Source organism: Petromyzon marinus, chromosome 74 (genome assembly GCF_048934315.1).
Source record: "Petromyzon marinus isolate PM22_M1 ecotype Great Lakes invasive population chromosome 74, UKy_Petmar_22M1.pri1.0, whole genome shotgun sequence".
NCBI classification, from domain to species: domain Eukaryota; kingdom Metazoa; phylum Chordata; class Hyperoartia; order Petromyzontiformes; family Petromyzontidae; genus Petromyzon; species Petromyzon marinus.
Genome location: NC_133740.1, coordinates 7,103,118 through 7,123,627, shown reverse-complemented (window position 1 = coordinate 7,123,627; position 20,510 = coordinate 7,103,118). Strand labels below are relative to the sequence as shown.

The window sequence follows — 20,510 nt, the reverse complement described above, 5'->3', positions numbered from 1 at the left end:
CGACAGACCAGGTAGCTTCCACACAGCGTTACGCAACCGATGAAAAGATATTGCCGCTCGACTGATTCGGAGTGAGACCTCTGCTGTTAAACTGGAGCCGGTCATAAGCACACTGCCCAGGTATGGGAAACTCTCCACTCTCTCCACAACTGCCCCATCACCGATTGGGAGTTGTGGGGGTGGAGTGTCCGATGGTACAAAATACCCAGGCAGGTGCTTAGTTTTGGTGGGGCTGATGGTAAGGCCCCACCTCTTAGTGGCACGCTCCAGTCTCAGCAGCAGCGTCTCCAACTCCTCCTCTGAATGAGCAGCTATTACCAAATCATCAGCATACATGACGTGGTTGAGCAATAGGGAGCCATCCCTTGACCGCACCCGGGCGTCGATCAGCCTCTCATTATATCTGTACCATATGGAGATTCCCCCGGTACAGCTATTGAAGGTAAAGTCACGTAGAATGAGAATAAAATAATAAATTGATAAAATAAAATAACACAATAATATTCTCACGACGTTTCGGCCACAACACAAGCGGCCTTCATCAGGTGAAGGGGCGAGACTGTCTGGTAGGACAGCGCTGGAGTGAAAGAGCCACGTTCAGATCACGGCCTTTAAGCCTCAAATTTCAGCACCACGGATAGCTACGGGCCCCGTTCAGACGGACGAGTTCGTCCATGGTCGGAACAGAGGAGGGGGAGAGAGACAGCTGCGAGGCCCTAGTATACTCCATGTTGTAAAACTATACCATTAACCGTGGTGTGAGAGGTATTAAGAGGCAATGCTGGCGAAAGAGCTGCGGTCTGAAGGTCATCGTAAAAATGCAATTAATTAAGAACAGAAATTATTTAAAACATCTTTCCAGTGGTTACTAAGCCTGAATCCATCTTCTCGGTTGAAATTGTCTCTGTGCTTGTATATGTGAATGGCCTCATGAACGAATCTCTCATGGTAGCCGGTTGGTTTGCAAAGAACCTCCGTCTTGGAGAAGTCAATGTCATGTGAGCCCACTGAATTATAACAGTGATCTGCCACGGCAGAGGAGTTCGTCCTACCGTGTTTCAAGTCTGCTTTATGTTCGCGGATGCGGTCCGAGATATGTCTTTTGGTTTCTCCAATGTAGCTACTACCACAGAGGCACTTTAGTTTGTAAACGCCCGGGTACTGTATGTCTGGAACAGCATCTTTTACAGATGGAACTAAATGACGGATTTTATGTACTGTGTTGAATCGGACCTGGATCTTGTGTTTATTCAGGATTTTGGAGATCTTTTTAGTGACCCCTGCAATGTAGGGTAAGGTGATGGTTTTGAGTGGCTCCACAAGAGGATCCTTCTTCATGACTGGAGTGATGGCTTTGCGGATTGTGTAGTCGGAGTAGCCATTAGCCCTGAGAGCCTGGTGTACGTACTTGAGTTCACTGGTAATGTGTTCCTGGTCGGAAATGCATTGGGCTCTATGGTATAGAGTCTTGATGAGGGAGTTCTTCTGGGATGGATGGTGGTGGGAATCCGGTTTCAAGTAAGCATCTGTATGGGTAGCTTTCCTGTAGACAGAGTGGCTCATTGAACCATCATGTCTCCTTTTAATTAAGACATCCAAAAAGGGTAGTTTGCCATCTTTTTCGACCTCCATGGTAAATCTGATGGCTGGGTGTATGGAATTGATGTGGTCGCAGAATTGGTCTAGAGCAGGCTGGCCATGTGGCCAGATGACAAAGGTGTCATCAACGTACCTCTTCCATAAGGTCGGGCGTAGAGTGGCAGTCTGGATGGCGTCAGTTTCAAATTTTTCCATGAATACGTTGGCTACAACCGGAGATAGGGGGGAGCCCATTGGGGTGCCCTCAGTTTGTTTGTAGAAAGTTCCATTCCAGGTGAAGTATGTGTTGGTTAAGCAATGTCTCACCAGGGGGGGTACATCAGTATGCAGTCCTTGATGAACCAAGTCTTCAATGATAGCGATGGTGTCAGGTACTGGGACTTTGGTGAACAAGGACACCACATCAAAACTGACAAGCAGGTCGTTTGGGGACAGGGAAATGCCTTTGATTGTCGATACCAGGTGAGTAGAATTTAGTACCGCAGAGGTGGTTTTTCCAGTGAAAGGTCGCAGTATATCAGCAAGAAAACGTGCCAGTTTGTAGGTGGGGGAGCTGATAGTAGAGACGATGGAACGAAGGGGTGTATCTTCATTGTGTATCTTTGGAAGGCCATATAATCTTGGTGGTCTGGCAGCAGAGGGTTTCAACGAGAACTGTTTGATCTCATCAATTAATGCTGTTGAATCAGAGATGATTTTGTTCGTTTTGGTGACCAGGCTGTTGGTGGGATCTCTTTTTATTTTTGTATAGCTGCCATCGTTGAGTAGTTCTTGAATTTTGTTGTTATATTCTGTTTTGTCCATGATGACAGTGGCATTGCCTTTGTCGGCTGAGAGGACGACAATATCATCCCTCTTTTTAATTGAGATAATTCAAAACGTTCGTCTTTGCTGATGTTGCTGGGTGGCAACTTAGCGTTTTTGAGGGTTGCAGCGATTTCAGATCTTGCTACGTCTGCAGAGATGTGACTCAAGCCCTTGAGTGCAACGTCGACATGGGCAATGATATCATTAACCGGTAAGTGTCTCGGTGTGAGAGCAAAGTTTAGACCTTTAGCTAAAACAGATTTCAGACCATCAGAAATGGAACTGTTACTGCGATTAATTACGACTTTCTTGACGTCTATCAAAGGCATTTCCCTGTCCCCAAACGACCTGCTTGTCAGTTTTGATGTGGTGTCCTTGTTCACCAAAGTCCCCGGTACCTGACACCATCGCTATCATTGAAGACTTGGTTCATCAAGGACTGCATACTGATGTACCCCCCCTGGTGAGACATTGCTTAACCAACACATACTTCACCTGGAATGGAACTTTCTACAAACAAACTGAGGGCACCCCAATGGGCTCCCCCCTATCTCCGGTTGTAGCCAACGTATTCATGGAAAAATTTGAAACTGACGCCATCCAGACTGCCACTCTACGCCCGACCTTATGGAAGAGGTACGTTGATGACACCTTTGTCATCTGGCCACATGGCCAGCCTGCTCTAGACCAATTCTGCGACCACATCAATTCCATACACCCAGCCATCAGATTTACCATGGAGGTCGAAAAAGATGGCAAACTACCCTTTTTGGATGTCTTAATTAAAAGGAGACATGATGGTTCAATGAGCCACTCTGTCTACAGGAAAGCTACCCATACAGATGCTTACTTGAAACCGGATTTCCACCACCATCCATCCCAGAAGAACTCCCTCATCAAGACTCTATACCACAGAGCCCAATGCATTTCCGACCAGGAACACATTACCAGTGAACTCAAGCACGTACACCAGGCTCTCAGGGCTAATGGCTACTCCGACTACACAATCCGCAAAGCCATCACTCCAGTCATGAAGAAGGATCCTCTTGTGGAGCCACTCAAAACCATCACCTTACCCTACATTGCAGGGGTCACTAAAAATATCTCCAAAATCCTGAATAAACACAAGATCCAGGTCCGATTCAACACAGTACATAAAATCCGTGATTTAGTTCCATCTGTAAAAGATGCTGTTCCAGACATACAGTACCCGGGCGTTTACAAACTAAAGTGCCTCTGTGATAGTAGCTACATTGGAGAAACCAAAAGACATATCTCGGACCGCATCCGCGAACATAAAGCAGACTTGAAACACGGTAGGACGAACTCCTCTGCCGTGGCAGATCACTGTTATAATTCAGTGGGCTCACATGACATTGACTTCTCCAAGACGGAGGTTCTTTGCAAACCAACCGGCTACCATGAGAGATTCGTTCATGAGGCCATTCACATATACAAGCACAGAGACAATTTCAACCGAGAAGATGGATTCAGGCTTAGTAACCACTGGAAAGATGTTTTAAATAATTTCTGTTCTTAATTAATTGCATTTTTACGATGACCTTCAGACCGCAGCTCTTTCGCCAGCATTGCCTCTTAATACCTCTCACACCACGGTTAATGGTATGGTTTACAACATGGAGTATAACAGCGCCTCGCAGCTGTCTCTCTCCCCCTCCTCTGTTCCGACCATGGACGAACTCGTCCGTCTGAACGGGGCCCGTAGCTATCCGTGGTGCTGAAATTTGAGGCTTAAAGGCCGTGATCTGAACGTGGCTCTTTCACTCCAGCGCTGTCCTACCAGACAGTCTCGCCCCTTCACCTGATGAAGGCCGCTTGTGTTGTGGCCGAAACGTCGTGAGAATATTATTGTGTTATTTTATTTTATCAATTTATTATTTTATTCTCATTCTACGTGACTTTACCGAAAGAACCAAAGAAGATGAATCATTGCAGTCACGAAAGATTTAAATCGAAAGCTATTGAAGGCTTCACGAACTACTTGGTCAAAATAGATGTTAAATAATGTGGGAGCCAGAGGATATCCCTTTCGCACCCCAAGGTGTACCGGGAATGGCTCGGACTCCCGGCCACGTAGTTTTACATGGGCCCGCTCACCATCATGAAGGTCCTTAATGCCAGGACCTTTCCCGGCACACTGAGGAGTGAAATGCCCCTGTAGTTGTTACAGTCTGTGCGGTCCCCCTTCTTAAAGAGGGGGACCACCAGGGCATCCTTCCAATCCTGCGGAACCCGTCCAGTGGTCCAGACTGTTGTTATGATGTCATATAGGGCAGTCTGTGCACAAACTCCACCCTCCCTCAGTATTTCGCTTGGGAGATCATCTCTGCCCGCTGCCTTTCCTGGTCTCAGACTCTGGATCGCCCTCAGTACTTCCTCAACAGATGGCACCTCAGCCAGCCACTCACAGAGGGCGACTTCTTCCAATATTTGAGGCACCGCAGCCTCAGCAGGGTCATCCTCACTTTGTGCCACGATGTTTTCCTGGCTGAGGGATTTTCCCTCCCCCAGGACCTCACATAAATGCTCAGCAAATCTGCAAACCTGTTCCTGGGGGTCGGAGATTGTATCACCGTTTTTGCCCCTAATGCTGGTAATAGGTGTGGCGCTGCAGGTTACTTTTTTGATGGAGTTAAATACACCTACACACACACACACGCAAACCCACACCTACACACACCTACACACACGCAGACCCACACCTACACGCACACCTATACACACCTACACACACGCAACGTGTCAACGGTGAGATGTTGGCTGCGTCGTCTTCCTCCTCTTCCTCCTCTTCCTCCACTTCCTCTTCTTCCTCCTCTTCCTCCTCTTCCTCCTCTTCCTCCTCTTCCTCCACTTCCTCTTCTTCCTCCTCTTCCTCTTCTTCCTCCTCTTCCACCTCTTCCTCTTCTTCCTCCTCTTCCTCCTCTTCCTCCTCTTCCTCTTCTTCCTCCTCTTCCTCTTCTTCGTCCTTTTCTTCTTCCTCTTCTTCCTCCTATTCTGCCTCTTCTTCCACCTCTTCTTACTCTTCCTCCTATTCTTCCTCCTCTTCCCGTCTTTCTCTTATTCCTCCTCCTCTTCTTCCTCCTCTTCCTCCCCTTCCTCTTCCTCCTCGTCAGTCGGGCCCGCGGAGGTGACGCTGCTGGGCTTCGCCGAGGGCTCCGGCTTGGTGGAGGGCCAGGCGCTGTCGGTGGCCTGCGTCGCCTCCGCCAGCAACCCCCCGCCCACCATCCGCTGGTGGGCGGGGGGGCGCCAGCTCCAGGCCGACAACGACACCACCTACGAGGAGGTGAGGGGTGGTGGGGGGGTAGTGGGTGGTGGGGGGGTAGTGGGTGGGTGGGGTACAGGGTAGGTGGGTGGGTGGGGTACAGGGTAGGTGGGTGGGGTACAGGGTGGGTGGGTGGGGTACAGGGTGGGTGGGTGGGGTACACGGTAGGTGGGTGGATGGGTAGGGTACACGGCAGGTGGGTGGGTGGGGTACACGGCAGGTGGGTGGGTGTGGTATATGGTGGGTGGGTGTGGTACACGGTAGTTGGGTGGGGTACAGGGTAGGTGGGTGGGTGGGTGGGGTACACGGTAGGTGGGTGGGTAGGTGGGGTACAGGGTAGGTGGGTGGGTGGGTGGGGTACAGGGTAGATGAGTGGGTGGGTGGGTGGGGTACACGGTAGGTGGGTGGGTGGGTGAGTGGGTTACACTGTCTATTGAGTCGTCTCTACCATGACCCCCTTACAGTCAGCTGTACATGTGTCACGCACCACCTCCGCTTAGTGCCGCCCATTGCCCCATCCCCCCGCCCCCCAACCCCCCCTCTCACCCCCCCTCACCCCCCTACCCCCCTCGCCCCCCTACCCCCCTCTCACCCCCCCTCACCCCCCTACCCCCCCTCGCCCACTTACCCCCCCACCCCCGTCCGTGCCCACAGGGCCCCAACGGGGGCCACGTGACGGTGAGCAACCTGACGTACACGGTGACGCGCGAGCAGAACGGCATGACGCTGACGTGCGAGGCGGCCAACGAGGCGCTCTTCACCACACGCTCCGCCACCAGGGTCGTCAAGGTCTACTGTGAGTCGCCAGCCGGCTACCCAGATAGCCAGCTACCCAGCTACCAAGCTACCCAGCTAGCCGGCTACCCAGTTACCCAGCCAGCCAGCTAGCCGGCTACCCAGCTACCCAGCTACCAAGCTACCCAGCTAGCCGGCTACCCAGTTACCCAGCCAGCCAGCTAGCCGGCTACCCAGCTAGCCGGCTACCCAGCTACCCAGCTAGCCGGCTACCCAGCCAGCCAGCTAGCCAGCTACCCAGCTACCCAGCTACCCAGCCAGCCAGCTAGCCGGCTACCCAGCTAGCCAGCTACCCAGCTAGCCGGCTACCCAGTTACCCAGTTACCCAGCTACCCAGCTAGCCGGCTACCCAGCTACCCAGCTACCCAGTTACCCAGCCAGCCAGCTAGCCGGCTACCCAGCTACCCAGCTAGCCGGCTACCCAGCTACCCAGCTACCCAGCCAGCCAGCTACCCAGCTACCCAGCTACCCAGCTACCCATCTAGCCGGCTACCCAGCTACCCAGCTAGCCAGCTAGCCAGCTACCCAGCTACCCAGCCAGCCAGCTAGCCGGCTACCCAGCTACCCAGCTAGCCAGCTAGCCAGCTACCCAGCTACCCAGCCAGCCAGCTAGCCGGCTACCCAGCTACCCAGCTACCCAGCTAGCCAGCTAGCCAGCTACCCAGCCAGCCAGCCAGCTACCCAGCTACCCAGTTACCCAGCCAGCCAGCCAGCTACCCAGTTACCCAGCCAGCTACCCAGCTACCCAGCTAGCCCCCTCATGTGCCATGCCGGCCTTCATAGGCGCTGCTACTTGCTAACTGCACTTGCCCCAAACGTATGCTAAGGCTACACGGGGCACATTTATCTTGCGTGTTGTGTGGGGTATCTGGGGTGTGGTGGGTTATTATGTGCGTGATGTGTGTGTGTGTGGTATGTGTGGTGTGTGTGGTGTGTCTGTGTGTGGTGTGTGTGGGTGTGTGTGTGGTGTGTGTGGTGTGTGTGTGTGTGTGGGTGTGTGTGTGGTGTGTGTGGTGGTGGTGTGTGTGTGTGTGTGTGGGTGGTGGTGGTGTGTGTGTGTGTGTGTGGTGGTGTGTGCGTGATGTGTGTGTGGTGTGTGTGGTGGTGGTGTGTGTGTGTGGTGGTGGGTGTGTGTGTGTGGTGGTGGGTGTGTGTGTGTGGTGTATGTGCGTGATGTGTGTGGTGTGTGTGTGGTGTGTGAGTGTGTGTGTGTGTGTGGTGTCTGTGTATGTGGTGTGTGTTGTGTATGGTGAGTGTGTGTGTGGTGATTGGTGTTTATGGTGTATGTGGTGTGTATGTTGTATGTGATGTGTGTGGTGTGTGTGGTGTGTGTGGTGTATGTGTGTGGTGTGTGGTGTGTGTGTGGTGTGTGTGAGGTGTGTGTGATGTGTGTGGTGTGTGTGTGTGTGGTGTGTGGTGTGTGTGTGGTGTGTGTGAGGTGTGTGTGATGTGTGTGGTGTATGTGCGTGATGTGTGTGTGGTGTGTGTGTGTGTGTGTGGTGTGTGGTGTGTGTGTGGTGTGTGTGAGGTGTGTGTGATGTGTGTGGTGTGTGTGTGTGTGTGTGGTGTGTGGTGTGTGTGTGGTGTGTGGTGTGTGTGTGTGATGTGTGTGGTGTATGTGCGTGATGTGTGTGTGGTGTGGTGTGTGGTGTAGACCGGCCGGAGCGGGTGTGGATCGAGGGCTACGAGGAGGGCCGCGTGGTGCCCGCTGGCACCGTGCTGCGCATCACGTGCTACGCCAGCGGGGGCCACCCTCCCGCCACCCTCCTGTGGACCAAGGTGTCCACCACGCGTCCACCACTCGTCTACCACTCGTCTACCGCTCATTCACCACTCATTCGCCGCTCGTTCGCCGCACGTCCACCGCTCGTTCACCGCTCGCTCATCCACCACGCGTCCACCGCTCGTCCACCGCTCGTCTACCGCTCATTCACCACACTTCGACCACGCGTTCACCGCTCGTTCACCACATGTCCACCACACGTCCACCACACGTCCACCGATCATCTACCGCTCGTTCACCGCTCGCTCGTCCACCACTCGCTCATCCACCACGCGTCCACCGCACATCCACCACACGCCCCCACCGCTCGTTCACCGCACGTCCACCGCACGTCCACCACACGTCCACCATTCGTTCACCACACTTTCACCACGCGTTCCCCGCTCATTCACCACACGTGCACCACACCACACATGACACACACGTGACAACACGACACACTTGCCCTAACGGCCTGTTAGGGCTACACCGTGGTGATGGTTGGTGATGGCTGGTGATGGTTGGTGGTGATGGTAGGTGGTGGTGGTTAGTGATGGTAGTGGTTGGTGGTGGTAGTGGTTGGTGATGGTAGGTGGTGGTAGTGGTTTGTGTGATGGTGGCTGATGATGGTAGATGGTGGGTAATGGGTGGGTGGTGGTGAAATTAGGTGGTGGTGGTGGTGGTGGTGGTTGGTGGTGGTAGTGGTTGGTGATGGTGGGTGGTGAGTGGGTGGCGGTGATGGTTGGTGGTCACCGGTGGATGATGGTCGTTGGTGGGTGATTGCGATGGGCGGTGGTCGGCGGTGACAGCGGTGACGGCGGGGCCGGTGGTGATGATTGCCGGCTAGCGATGGTCGTTGGTGGGTGATTGCGATGGGCGGTGGTCCGCGGTGACGGTGGGTCGCTGGTGATGATTGCCGGCTAGCGATGGTCGTTGGTGGGTGATTGCGATGGGCGGTGTGTCCGCGGTGATGGTGGGTCGGTGGTGATGATTGCCGGCGGCTAGCGATGGTCGTTGGTGGGTGATTGCGATGGGCGGTGGTCCGCGGTGGTCCGCGGTGACGGTGGTGACGCTGGTGATGATTGCCGGCTAGCGATGGTTGTCTCCGTCATGGTCGTCTCTCTCGCGCACCCCCCACAGGGCCCGTCGGTGGTGAGGGGCGGTGAATACCGCAGTACGGGTAGCCTGGCGTCGCGCGAGATATCCGTGGTGGCTGCACCCAGCGACAACGGAGCCCTCTACAGCTGCCTGGCCTCCAACAAAGCGTCGAGCAACAGCGGGGCGCTACGCAACACCACGCGACTCCACGTGCACTGTTGAGTTTTAGTTTTGACAACCTTGGTGGTGGTGGTGGTGGTGGTAGCTTTAGTAGGAGCTTGCAGCAGTAAGGAGTAACAGCCAGGGGGGCTGCCCATTGAACCGATATTATCCGTAACCAAAAGTGGCTGTCGTTGGGTTTAGATACCATAAAAATGTACAGTGACGGGAAAAAAGTATTTGATCCCCTGCTGATTTTGTGCGTTTGCCCACTGACAAAGAAATGATCAGTCTATGATTTTAATGGTAGGTTTATTTGAACAGTGAGAGACAGAATAACAACAACAAAAATCCAGAAAAACGCATGTCAAAAATTTTATAAATTGATTTGCATTTTAAGGAGGGAAATAAGTATTTGACCCCCCTCTCAATCAGAAAGATGTCTGGCTCCCAGGTGTCTTTTATACAGGTAACGAGCTGAGATTAGGAGCACACTCTTAAAGGGAGTGCTCCTAATCTCAGCTTGTTACATATATAAAAGACACCTGTCCACAGAAGCAATCAATCAGATTCCAAACTCTCCACCATGGCCAAGACCAAAGAGCTCTCCAAGGATGTCAGGGACAAGATTGTAGACCTACACAAGGCTGGCATGGGCTACAAGACCATTGCCAAGCAGCTTGGTGAGAAGGTGACAACAGTTGGTGCGATTATTCACAAATTAAAGAAACACAAAAGAACTGTCAATCTCCCTCGGCCTGAGGCTCCATGCAAGATCTCACCTCGTGGAGTTGCAATGATCATGAACGGTGAGGAATCAGCCCAGAACTACACGGGAGGATCTAGTCAATGATCTCAAGGCAGCTGGAATCTACATCTGCAGAACGTGAAGAACCAGTGGCATCTACATCTGCAGAACGTGAAGAACCAGTGGCATCTACATCTGCAGAACGTGAACAACCAGTGGCATCTACATCTGCAGAACGTGACGAACCAGTGGCATCTACATCTGCAGAACGTGAAGATCCAGTGGCATCTACATCTGCAGAACGTGAACAACCAGTGGCATCTACATCTGCAGAACCAGTGACATCTACATCTGCAGAACGTGAACAACCAGTGGCATCTACATTTGCAGAGCATGAAGAACTAGTGGCATCTACATCTGCAGAACGTGAAGATCCAGTGGCATCTACATCTGCAGAACGTGAACAACCAGTGGCATCTACATCTGCAGAACCAGTGACATCTACATCTGCAGAACGTGAACAACCAGTGGCATCTACATTTGCAGAGCATGAAGAACTAGTGGCATCTACATCTGCAGAACGTGAAGAACCAGTGGCATCTACATTTGCCGAGCATGAAGAACCAGTGGCATCTACATCTGCAGAACGTGAAGAGCCTGCAGGATGAATCCGATGAGCTATTAAGCTCTTTTACTCACAGATGTCCAGATGCTCGCTGTCACCGTTGCTGTTATTGTTAGTTGTCGGGAGTGGGAATTGAACTCGGGTTGATGCGGTGGATGGGGGTTTATAGCACAGAACACTCACCTCTGCACCATCGCTCCTAAGATAAAGCTTCCCCCGCAATAGCCTAAACAGACTGTTGGGGCAAGTGCTGTTAGCAAGTGCCTATGAAGGCTACCGGCACTGTGGCACACGAGGAGGTGGGTGGCCAGCATCACCCCCGGCCGCCTTTGTCTCCCCAAGTGGCGATGTTTACTACACACCGTACCAGGTACTCGTTTGAGGCTTAGTCGACCTAGGGGAGGAAACAGTTCAGATAATCGTCATTGGCGTTGGCTGTGAGCAGGACGCTAACCGCTGCCCCACCGCTCCACACACACAAAGATCCCCAGTATCGCCTTTCGCAGACTGGGGTTGAGTGAACAGCAGACTGTTAAAGTATTTGGGTAACAAGTGGGTGGGTGGGTGAGTGCGGTGAATGGATGGGTCTGTAGGTGGGTGAGTGGATGGGTCAGTGGGTGGGTGAGTGGGTAGGCGCATTGGTGATTGGATGGGTCTGTGGGTGGGTGAGTGGGTTTGTGGATGGGTCAGTAGCTGGGTGAGTGGATGGGTCAGTAGCTGGGTGAGTGGATGGGTCAGTAGGTGGGTGAGTGGATGGGTCGGTGGGTGAGGGTGTGGGTGAGTGGCAAAACAACCCCCTACCTCCTCGCGGTGCCGGACGGGCAACTCTGTCGTGGACAGTGCTGTGGGGGGAGTTCCAATTTTGATTGGCTCCTCCCCTCATGGCATATGTGTCCACCACAGGGGCTAAACGGGGGCTCTGGACGGGTGCGAGGGGCTGGTAACCCCTCCACCTTCAATTAATTACCACAAAACCACGAATTAAAGTGAAACATGTAACAACTAAGCTTGTGCCGGAGGCCCCGGGGGGCCAGGCGTCTATGACGTCTCCTGGCCAAACCCCAATTGGCGGAGCCAGGAGATTGAATACCTACCCTCGGGGCTACTCCAGAAACAACGAAAAGCCACTACGGGTGGCCACGTGGAATGTTCGAACGCTCACTGCAGAGGAGAGGCTGCCACTCCTCTGTCGGGAGCTGGACCGGTACCGCCTGGATCTATGCGGCATTCAGGAGGTCCGGTGGACCGGCTCTGGCTCCTGCCACCATGAGGGGTGGACAGTCCACTACTCGGGGCAGCAGACTGCCAAACAACAGGGTGTGGGTCTTCTTTTGAACAAACGAATGAAGGGGGCGTGGGAGCGTGGCGGTGAGGTGTGGGAAGCTGTAAGCCCCAGGCTACTTTGGGCTCGCCTTCCCATCAACCGGAGGCGAGGAATGGTGGTCGTGGTTACTTATGCCCCCACCAAAGATGAACATCCGTGGAGGGATGCAGGCAAAGCCGATGAGTCAGATGCCTTCTATGACCTCCTGTCACAGGTGCTGGCTAAAGTGGCCCCTCGGGATAGAGTCATCATGTTGGGTGACTTCAATGCCCGAGTTGGTCATGATACTGGCACCTGGTCTGGAGTGATTGGAGGGCATGGGCCAGATCAGCTCAATAACAATGGTAGGAGGCTGCTAGATTTTTGTGCAGCCCATGGGCTTGTAATTACCAACACGCTGTTCCGGCATCGGCGCATCCACACAACATCATGGATGCATGCCGGGTCCAAGCAAGAACATCTGCTGGACTACATAGTGACGGACCAGCGAATGCGAGCCCATGTCCTTGACACCAGGACCTACCGTGGAGCTGATCTGCCCTCTGACCATCGACTAGTCATCTGTAAGATGCGCCTGCCATTCTTCCACTCCGGTGGTGGGTGTACACCCAGGACCCCATTCCAACCTAAAGTGGCCTGGTCTCAGTTATCTGATGAAAGTTGCAAGCGAGAATTTCATCATCGCTTGCGGCTGGGATTGGCATCGTCCCCGACTCCTCCTGATGTCGAGGGTAAATGGGCGAGGTTTAGGACTGTGACTCATGCAGCTGCAATGGCTGCTTTGGGTACGCGGTCCAGACCTCCCCAGACACCCTGGATGACAGAGGAGTTGTTCAGGATGGTTGAGAAAAAGCGACAGGCCCACTGTCATCGGCTACAGAATCCCACGTCAGAGAATGAGGAGGCTTACCGCAGCCTTCGCTCGGAGGTTCGGAGAGCCGTGAGGCGCTGCAAGGATGGGTGGTGGTCGCGGGTTGCTGAGGAGATGGAGTCTGCCTCAGTGGCCCGTGATCACAAATCGCTATTTAACTCCATCAAAAAAGTAACCTGCAGCGCCACACCTATTACCATCATTAGGGGAAAAAACGGTGATCCAATTTCCGACCCCCAGGAACAGATTCGCAGATTTGCTGAGCATTTCTGTGAGGTCCTGGGGGAGGGAAAATCCCACAGCCAGGAAAACATCGTGGCACAAAGTGAGGATGACCCTGCTGAGGCTGCGGTGCCTCAAATATTGGATGAAGTCACCCCCTGTGAGTGGCTGGCTGAGGTGCCATCTGCTGAGGAAGTATTGAAGGCGATCCGGAGTCTGAGACCAGGAAAGGCAGCGGGCAGAGATGATCTCCCAAGCGAAATGCTGAGGGAGGGTGGCGTTTGTGCACAGACTGCCCTATATGACATCATAACAACAGTCTGGACCACTGGACGGGTTCCGCAGGATTGGAAGGATGCCCTGGTGGTCCCCCTTTTTAAGAAGGGGGACCGCACAGACTGTAACAACTACAGGGGCATCTCACTCCTCAGTGTGCCGGGAAAGGTCCTGGCAAGGATTATTCAGCATCGCCTTGCCAGGCACGCTGAGGAGAGGCTTGCGGAGCCCCAATGCGGTTTCAGGAAAGGGCGGTCCTGCACAGATGCCATATTTTCTGTCCGTCTGCTACAGCAGAGGTGTAGGGAATTCCAACAAGACCTACATCTCTGCTTTATTGACCTGGTCAAGGCCTATGATACCATCAGTAGGCCTGGGCTCTGGGTCGTTCTTCGTGCTTTTGGAGTACCTGACCCTCTGCTCACGATCATTAAGGACCTTCATGATGGTGAGCGGGCCCGGGTAAAACTACGTGGCCGGGAGTCAGAGCCATTCCCTGTACACCTTGGGGTGCGACAGGGATGTCCTCTGGCTCCCACATTATTTAACATCTATTTTGACCACGTAGTTCGTGAAGCCTTCAATAGCTGTACCGGGGGAATCTCCATATGGTACAGATATAATGGGAGGCTAATCGATGCCCGGGTGCGGTCAAGGGATGGCTCCCTATTGCTCAACCACGTTATGTATGCTGATGACTTGGTAATAGCTGCTCAGTCAGAGGAGGAGTTGCAGACGCTGCTGCTGAGACTGGAGCGTGCCACTAAGAGGTGGGGCCTTACCATCAGCCCCACCAAAACTAAGCACCTGCCTGGGTATTTTGTACCATCGGACACTCCACCCCCACAACTCCCAATCGGTGATGGGGCAGTTGTGGAGAGAGTGGAGAGTTTCCCATACCTGGGCAGTGTGCTTATGACTGGCTCCAGTTTAACAGCAGAGGTCTCACTCCGAATCAGTCGAGCGGCAATATCTTTTCATCGGTTGCGTAACGCTGTGTGGAAGCTACCTGGTCTGTCGCTCCGCACTAAGCTTCAGGTCTTCTCGGCCACGGTCATTCCCTCCCTTCTCTACGCTTGCGAAACGTGGACCCCCCTAATGGAACATCTTCGCCGGTTAGAAACATTTAGGCTGACCTGCCTACGATCCATCCTGGGTTTAACCAGACTGGATTGTGTGAGGAGCTCACAAATCCTTGAAAGATCTGGGCAGGGTCCCATCGGTGAGCTCCTCCGGCAGGCAAGGCTGCGATGGCTGGGTCATGTAGCCCGCATGCCCAGCCACCGCATGCCGAAACAGCTTTTGTTTGGCCGGATTGAGGGGGCTAAGCGGGCGCGGCACGGGCTAGAGAAGAGATGGAGTGATGTGGTACAGGAGGACGTGGAGCTGAGTGGACTTGCCGATGACTGGTACCAGCGGTGTCAAGATCGGCCTCTGTGGAGGAGGCTCGTGAAGGATGCTACTGGGCAGTTGGAGGCAGTCGCCCTCCAACAACAACGGAGGGCGGAGGAGCGACGCTCACAACAGCGAGCGGAGCGCCGGGTGGCTAAAGCACAGCAGGTTGGCACAGTAGGGGGCACAGGTGGTGCATCAGCCAGTCATCTCAGTCAGTCGACCCGTGGCACCTGGGTCTGCCCCGTGACCTCCTGCCAGCGGGCGTTCGACACTTCACGTGGCCTCAGGGTGCACATAGCCTGGCACAAGCGTCGTGGTGACGTCACCGCCACTTAGTGGCGAATGGCGGTTGTTGGTTGTTGTTGAGTGGATGGGTCGGTTGGTGGATGAGTGGGCGGGTGGGTGAGTGGGTGAGTGGATGGGTCAGTGGGTGGGTGAGTGGATGGGTCGGTGGGTGAGTGTGTGGGTGAGTGGATGGGTCGGTGGGCGGGGTGAGTGGATGGGTCGGTGGGTGAGTGTGTGGGTGAGTGGATGGGTCGGTGGGCGGGGTGAGTGGATGGGTCGGTGGGTGACTGTGTGGGTGAGTGGATGCGTCGGTTGTTGGATGAGTGGGCGGGTGAGTGGATGGGTCGGTTGTTGGATGAGTGGGCGGGTGGGGGACTCGAGTGAATCAACCACTCTTGCTTCACTCTAAATTCACTCTGATTGGTGTACCGCCTTCACCGCCACTGCCACCACCACCACCTCCCTATCCGTTCGTCACCCCCCCCCCCTTCCGGGCGCGCAGTCCCTCCACGCTACGTGAAGGTCACGGAGGCCAAGGATGGCCCCATCCACGCGGGCACCACCATTACCTTCCTGTGCCAGTCGGCCAGCAGCCATCCGGCCTGCAGCCTCTCCTGGATCAAGGATGGGCAGCGGTGAGGCAAGGGCCTTCTAGGCCCCGTGGCACTTTTGTTTCCTAGGCCTTGAGCGATAACTCTCTACAGACGGTAACTGTTTTGTCGGTTCTTAGCGATAACTCTCTACAGCCGGTAACTGTTTTGTAGGTTCTTCAGCGATAACTCTCTACAGCCAGTAACTGTTTTGTAGGTTCTTCAGAGATAACTCTCTACAGCCAGTAACTGTTTTGTAGGTTCTTCAGCGATAACTCTCTACAGCCAGTAACTGCTTTGTAGATTCTTCAGCGATAACGCTCTACAGACGGTAACTGTATTGTAGGTTCTTAGCAATAACTCTCTACAGACTGTAAATGCGTTGTAGGTTCTTCAGAGATAACTCTCTACAGACGGTAACTGTATTGTAGGTTCTTCAGCGATAACTCTCTAAGTCTGTAACTCTTTTGTAGGTTCTTAGCGATAACTCTCTACAGACGGTAACTGTTTTGTAGGTTCTTAGCGATAACTCTCTACAGACGGTAACTGTTTTGTAGGTTCTTAGCGATAACTCTCTACAGACGGTAACTGTTTTGTAGGTTCTTAGCGATAATTCTCTACAGACGGTAACTGTTTTGTAGGTTCTTCAGCGATAACTCTCTATAGACTGTAAATAAGTTGTAGATTCTTCAGCGATAACTCTCTAAGTCTGTAACTGCTTTGTAGGTTCTTCAGCGATAACTCTCTACAGACGGTAACTGTTTCGTAGGCCTTCAGCGATAACTCTCTTCAGACGGTAACTGTTTTGTAGGTTCTAAGCGATAACTCTCTACAGACGGTAACTGTTTAGTAGGCCTTCAGCGATAACTCTCTTCAGACGGTAACTGTTTCCTAGGCCTTCAGCGATAACTCTCTACAGACGGTAACTGTATTGTAGGTTCTTCAGCGATAACTCTCTACAGACGGTAACTGTTTTGTAGGTTCTTAGCGATAACTCTCTATAGACTGTAAATAAGTTGTAGGTTCTTCAGAGATAACTCTCTACAGCCAGTAACTGTTTCGTAGCTACTTCAGCGATAACTCTCTACAGCCGGGTAAATGTTTCATAGTTTCTTCAGTGATAACTCTCTACAGCCGGTAACTGCTGCCCCATGTTACTTAGCTACTGCCGCTGCCACTCCGCTTGCGTCAATGCGGCCACTTTCGTTGGTGCTTTCACCAGTCGGAAGGGCCGGGTGAAGGTTCTCGTAGGCCCTAGGCACTTCTGTTTCATAGTATCTCTCTCTCTCTCCATCTCTCATCATCATCATCGTCTCTCTCTCTCACTGACCCCATCAAAAGGTGCACCATGCCCGGCCTACATTGGGTTGCTGCTCGCGAGCATCACTTTCCCGAGCGGCCTGTTAAGGGACCGTCCATAAATGACGTCACGCACCTGGGGGGGGGGGGGGGGGTGGTCAGACATTTGTGACGATGTGTGACGAAGGGGGGGGGGGGCGGGGAGGTTTGAGAATTGTGACGTCACATCAAAATGCGCAACTTTATAAATAAATATAGACACAACACGTTCTGCTTAATTAAAGAGACTTTATATTAAATTTTTTCTCCTACAACATCAGAGTGCAGCGCCACATTAAATACGCAACTACAGTGACAATAGTTTAAAGCGATTTGAAGCATAAATTTTGATTTAAAGCTTTCGTGACTGCAGGGATTCATATTCTTGTTTATTTCGGTAAAGTCACCACCACGTAGAAGGGAAACAATAAAATAATAAAAATATAAAGCAATAAAATTCTCACGACCGTTTCGACCGCAACACAAAGCAGCAATCATCATCGGGTGTGAAAACCACAACAACAACATTTTCTTGTTGTGTTTTAAAGCTTTCGTTACGGTAGGGAGTCAGAGTCTTGGTTCTTTCGGTAAAGTCACCACCACGTAGTAGAAGGGAAATAATGAAATAATAAAAATATAAAGCAACGGCAAGAACATTTGGTTCTTTCGGTAAAGTCACCACCACGTAGAAGGGAAACAATAAAATAATAAAAATATAAAACATTAAAATTCTCACGACGTTTCGACTGCAACACAAAGCAGCAATCATCATCAGGTGTGAAAACCACAGCAAGAACATTTTCTTGTTGTGGTTTAAAGCTTTCGTTACGGTAGGGAGTCAGAGTCTTGGTTCTTTCGGTAAAGTCACCACCACGTAGTAGAAGGGAAATGATGAAATAATAAAAATATAAAACAATTAAATTCTCACGACGTGGTTTTTTTCACGGCTGATGATGATGATGATTGCTTGTGTTGCAATCGAAACGTGAGAATTTTATTGTTTTATATTTATATTCATTTTTATTTCCCTTCTACGTGACTGCCGAAAGAACCAAGAATATTTTTATGTAAACCTTTCGTGACTGCAGGGATTCATATTCTTGGTTCTTTCGGTAAAGTCACCACCACGTAGAAGGGAAACAATAAAATAATAAAAATATAAAGCAATAAAATTCTCACGACCGTTTCGACTGCAACACAAGCATCAGGTGTGGTTTTCACACCTGATGATGATTGCTTGTGTTGCAGTCGAAACGTCGTGAGAATTGTACTGTTTTATATTTATATTATTTTATTGTTTCCCTTCTACGTGGTGGTGACTTTACCGAAAGAACCAAGAATACTATTTGAAGCATGTTTGTTTTTTTTTGGGGGGGGGGGTGGGCAGAGCTTTGTGACGTCATATTTGAGGGGGCGCGGTCTGAATTTTTGTGACACCGTGTGACGATGGGGGGGGGGGAGTGGTCAAGAATCGTCCAAAATCGCGTGACGTCATTTATGGACGGCCCCGCAAGCCTACACGGGTAGGGGATATTTCTCTTTGTTTGTGTGTGTGTGGACATCCGTGCAAAAGAGCTTGATGGCTCATCGGATTCCTCCGCTCGGAATAAATATTCCGATTCCGATATTGTGGCTCGCAGTAATGTAGAGATTTGCCCCCCCCCCACCCACCCCCCTCTCATGTATGGGTATTGAGGATTAATCTTCTTTGGTTCTTTCGGTAAAGTCACCACGTAGAATGAGAATAAAATAATAAATTGATAGAATAAAATAACGCAATAAAATTCTCACGACGTTTCGGCCACAACACAAGCGGCCTTCATCAGGTGAAAGGACGAGACTGTCTGGTAGGACTTTACCGAAAGAACCAAAGAAGATGAATCCTTGCAGTCACGAAAGCTTTAAATCTAAAAATATTGAGGATTGTTAATCCATATGAATTGCATCGATTCTGCTTCAGACGCAAACAGTACTGGGGCCAAGCGTAATTTGCGGGTTTAATCGCTGCGTCGATGCATTGCCAATTGATCTGTGGATCGGGTAATGTGACACGTGCCCCTCCATTTGATTGGCTCATATCAGCGAGATCGGCGATTCCTGGATTGTGTAATCATTTGACACGCTCCCCCTTCATCTGAATGGCTAATATCAGCGAGATCGGCGATTCCAAAATTGAATAATAATTTGACATGCTCCCCCTCCATTTGATTGGCTAATATCCGTCACAGCTGCCACTATTATTCAGTGGCCTAAAATAAGATAAAATGTTTCACTCCGAATGACGCTGCAAAGTATTATCTGTATTTTGATTTAGTGTGCTGATCTTAAAGGTGCATTGAAAAATGTTGATACTCCGACCGATGCCTCTGTTGTTGTGGAGTAACTCATGCAGCCGGCTATGGCTCTAGGGTTTGGTGTTACATGTTATTTATGTAGTTTATTGTAAAAAAATCGGTCACAGTTCCAATGATCACTGTTACATTGCATTTATGGCTTTATTTTTTGGTGATTTCTAAAAGTTTTTTGGTTTTGGCCTAGTTTTTGTTTATTGTAGTACGGAGTTAGACTGATGGCTTTAATCTTAGTTGTCTTGTGGTTGTTGTTGGTGTTATTTGACTTGCATCCCACTGGGATTTTTGCACGCAGCGTTGGTGTACGGTGCTATTTCAGGAATATTTTGATGTTTTTTTTCCCTGGATTTTCTGTTTGCACGGTCGACACAAAGTCACTTTAAGATGTTGTTCTTGTTCGTGTTTTTGTTTGTTGCGGTTGCACCCGATTCAAGAGCCCAATGGCTCAGAGGGCTATACCCAAAATAAATTAAACTATGAAACAGTTCGCTTTTATTGTTACCAGTAAACCACCCCACCCACCACCCCACCCCCAAGGCTACAGGGAGAGGCCGCTGAGAGCCACAAGGCCGAGCACGGAGGTTGGGCCTCGTCGGGGCACATTGCCCTGGTGCTGTCCTCCAGGGACCACGGCAAGCGGCTCACGTGCCAGGCGACGCACCCCTCGCTCCGCGAGAGAGTCAGCGCCTTCTACAAGTTCCACGTGCTGTGTACGGCTCGGCGCGTCGTCATCATCATCATCATCATCATAAGCCAATTATCATCATCAGTCCATCATCATCATAAGCCAATCATCATCATCAGTCCATCATCATCATCATAAGCCAATCATCATCATCAGTCCATCAGTCCATCTTCATCATCGTCGTCGTTATCATCATCATAAGCCAATCATCATCATCATAAGCCAATCATCATCAGTCCATCAGTCCATCTTCATCATCATCGTCGTCGTTATCATCATCATAAGCCAACCATCATC

At 51.5% G+C, this 20,510-nt stretch overlaps 2 protein-coding genes across 3 annotated transcripts in view; both read left to right on the top strand.

Annotated features, from left to right (window-relative positions):
- LOC116958207 (calmodulin-regulated spectrin-associated protein 1) overlaps positions 1 to 20,510 on the top strand; it is a 296,794-nt gene that overhangs the window by 76,390 nt on the left and 199,894 nt on the right. The gene's annotated exons all lie outside the window — the stretch shown is intronic.
- Positions 1 to 20,510, top strand: part of LOC142907035 (nephrin-like) — a 99,025-nt gene that overhangs the window by 46,883 nt on the left and 31,632 nt on the right. The window contains exons 16-21 of the mRNA XM_076055964.1: positions 5,541 to 5,710; positions 6,344 to 6,485; positions 8,139 to 8,263; positions 9,387 to 9,561; positions 15,752 to 15,884; positions 20,066 to 20,238. Of these exons, the coding sequence (XP_075912079.1) occupies positions 5,541 to 5,710; positions 6,344 to 6,485; positions 8,139 to 8,263; positions 9,387 to 9,561; positions 15,752 to 15,884; positions 20,066 to 20,238 (918 nt within the window). The remainder of the gene's footprint in view (positions 1 to 5,540; positions 5,711 to 6,343; positions 6,486 to 8,138; positions 8,264 to 9,386; positions 9,562 to 15,751; positions 15,885 to 20,065; positions 20,239 to 20,510) is intronic.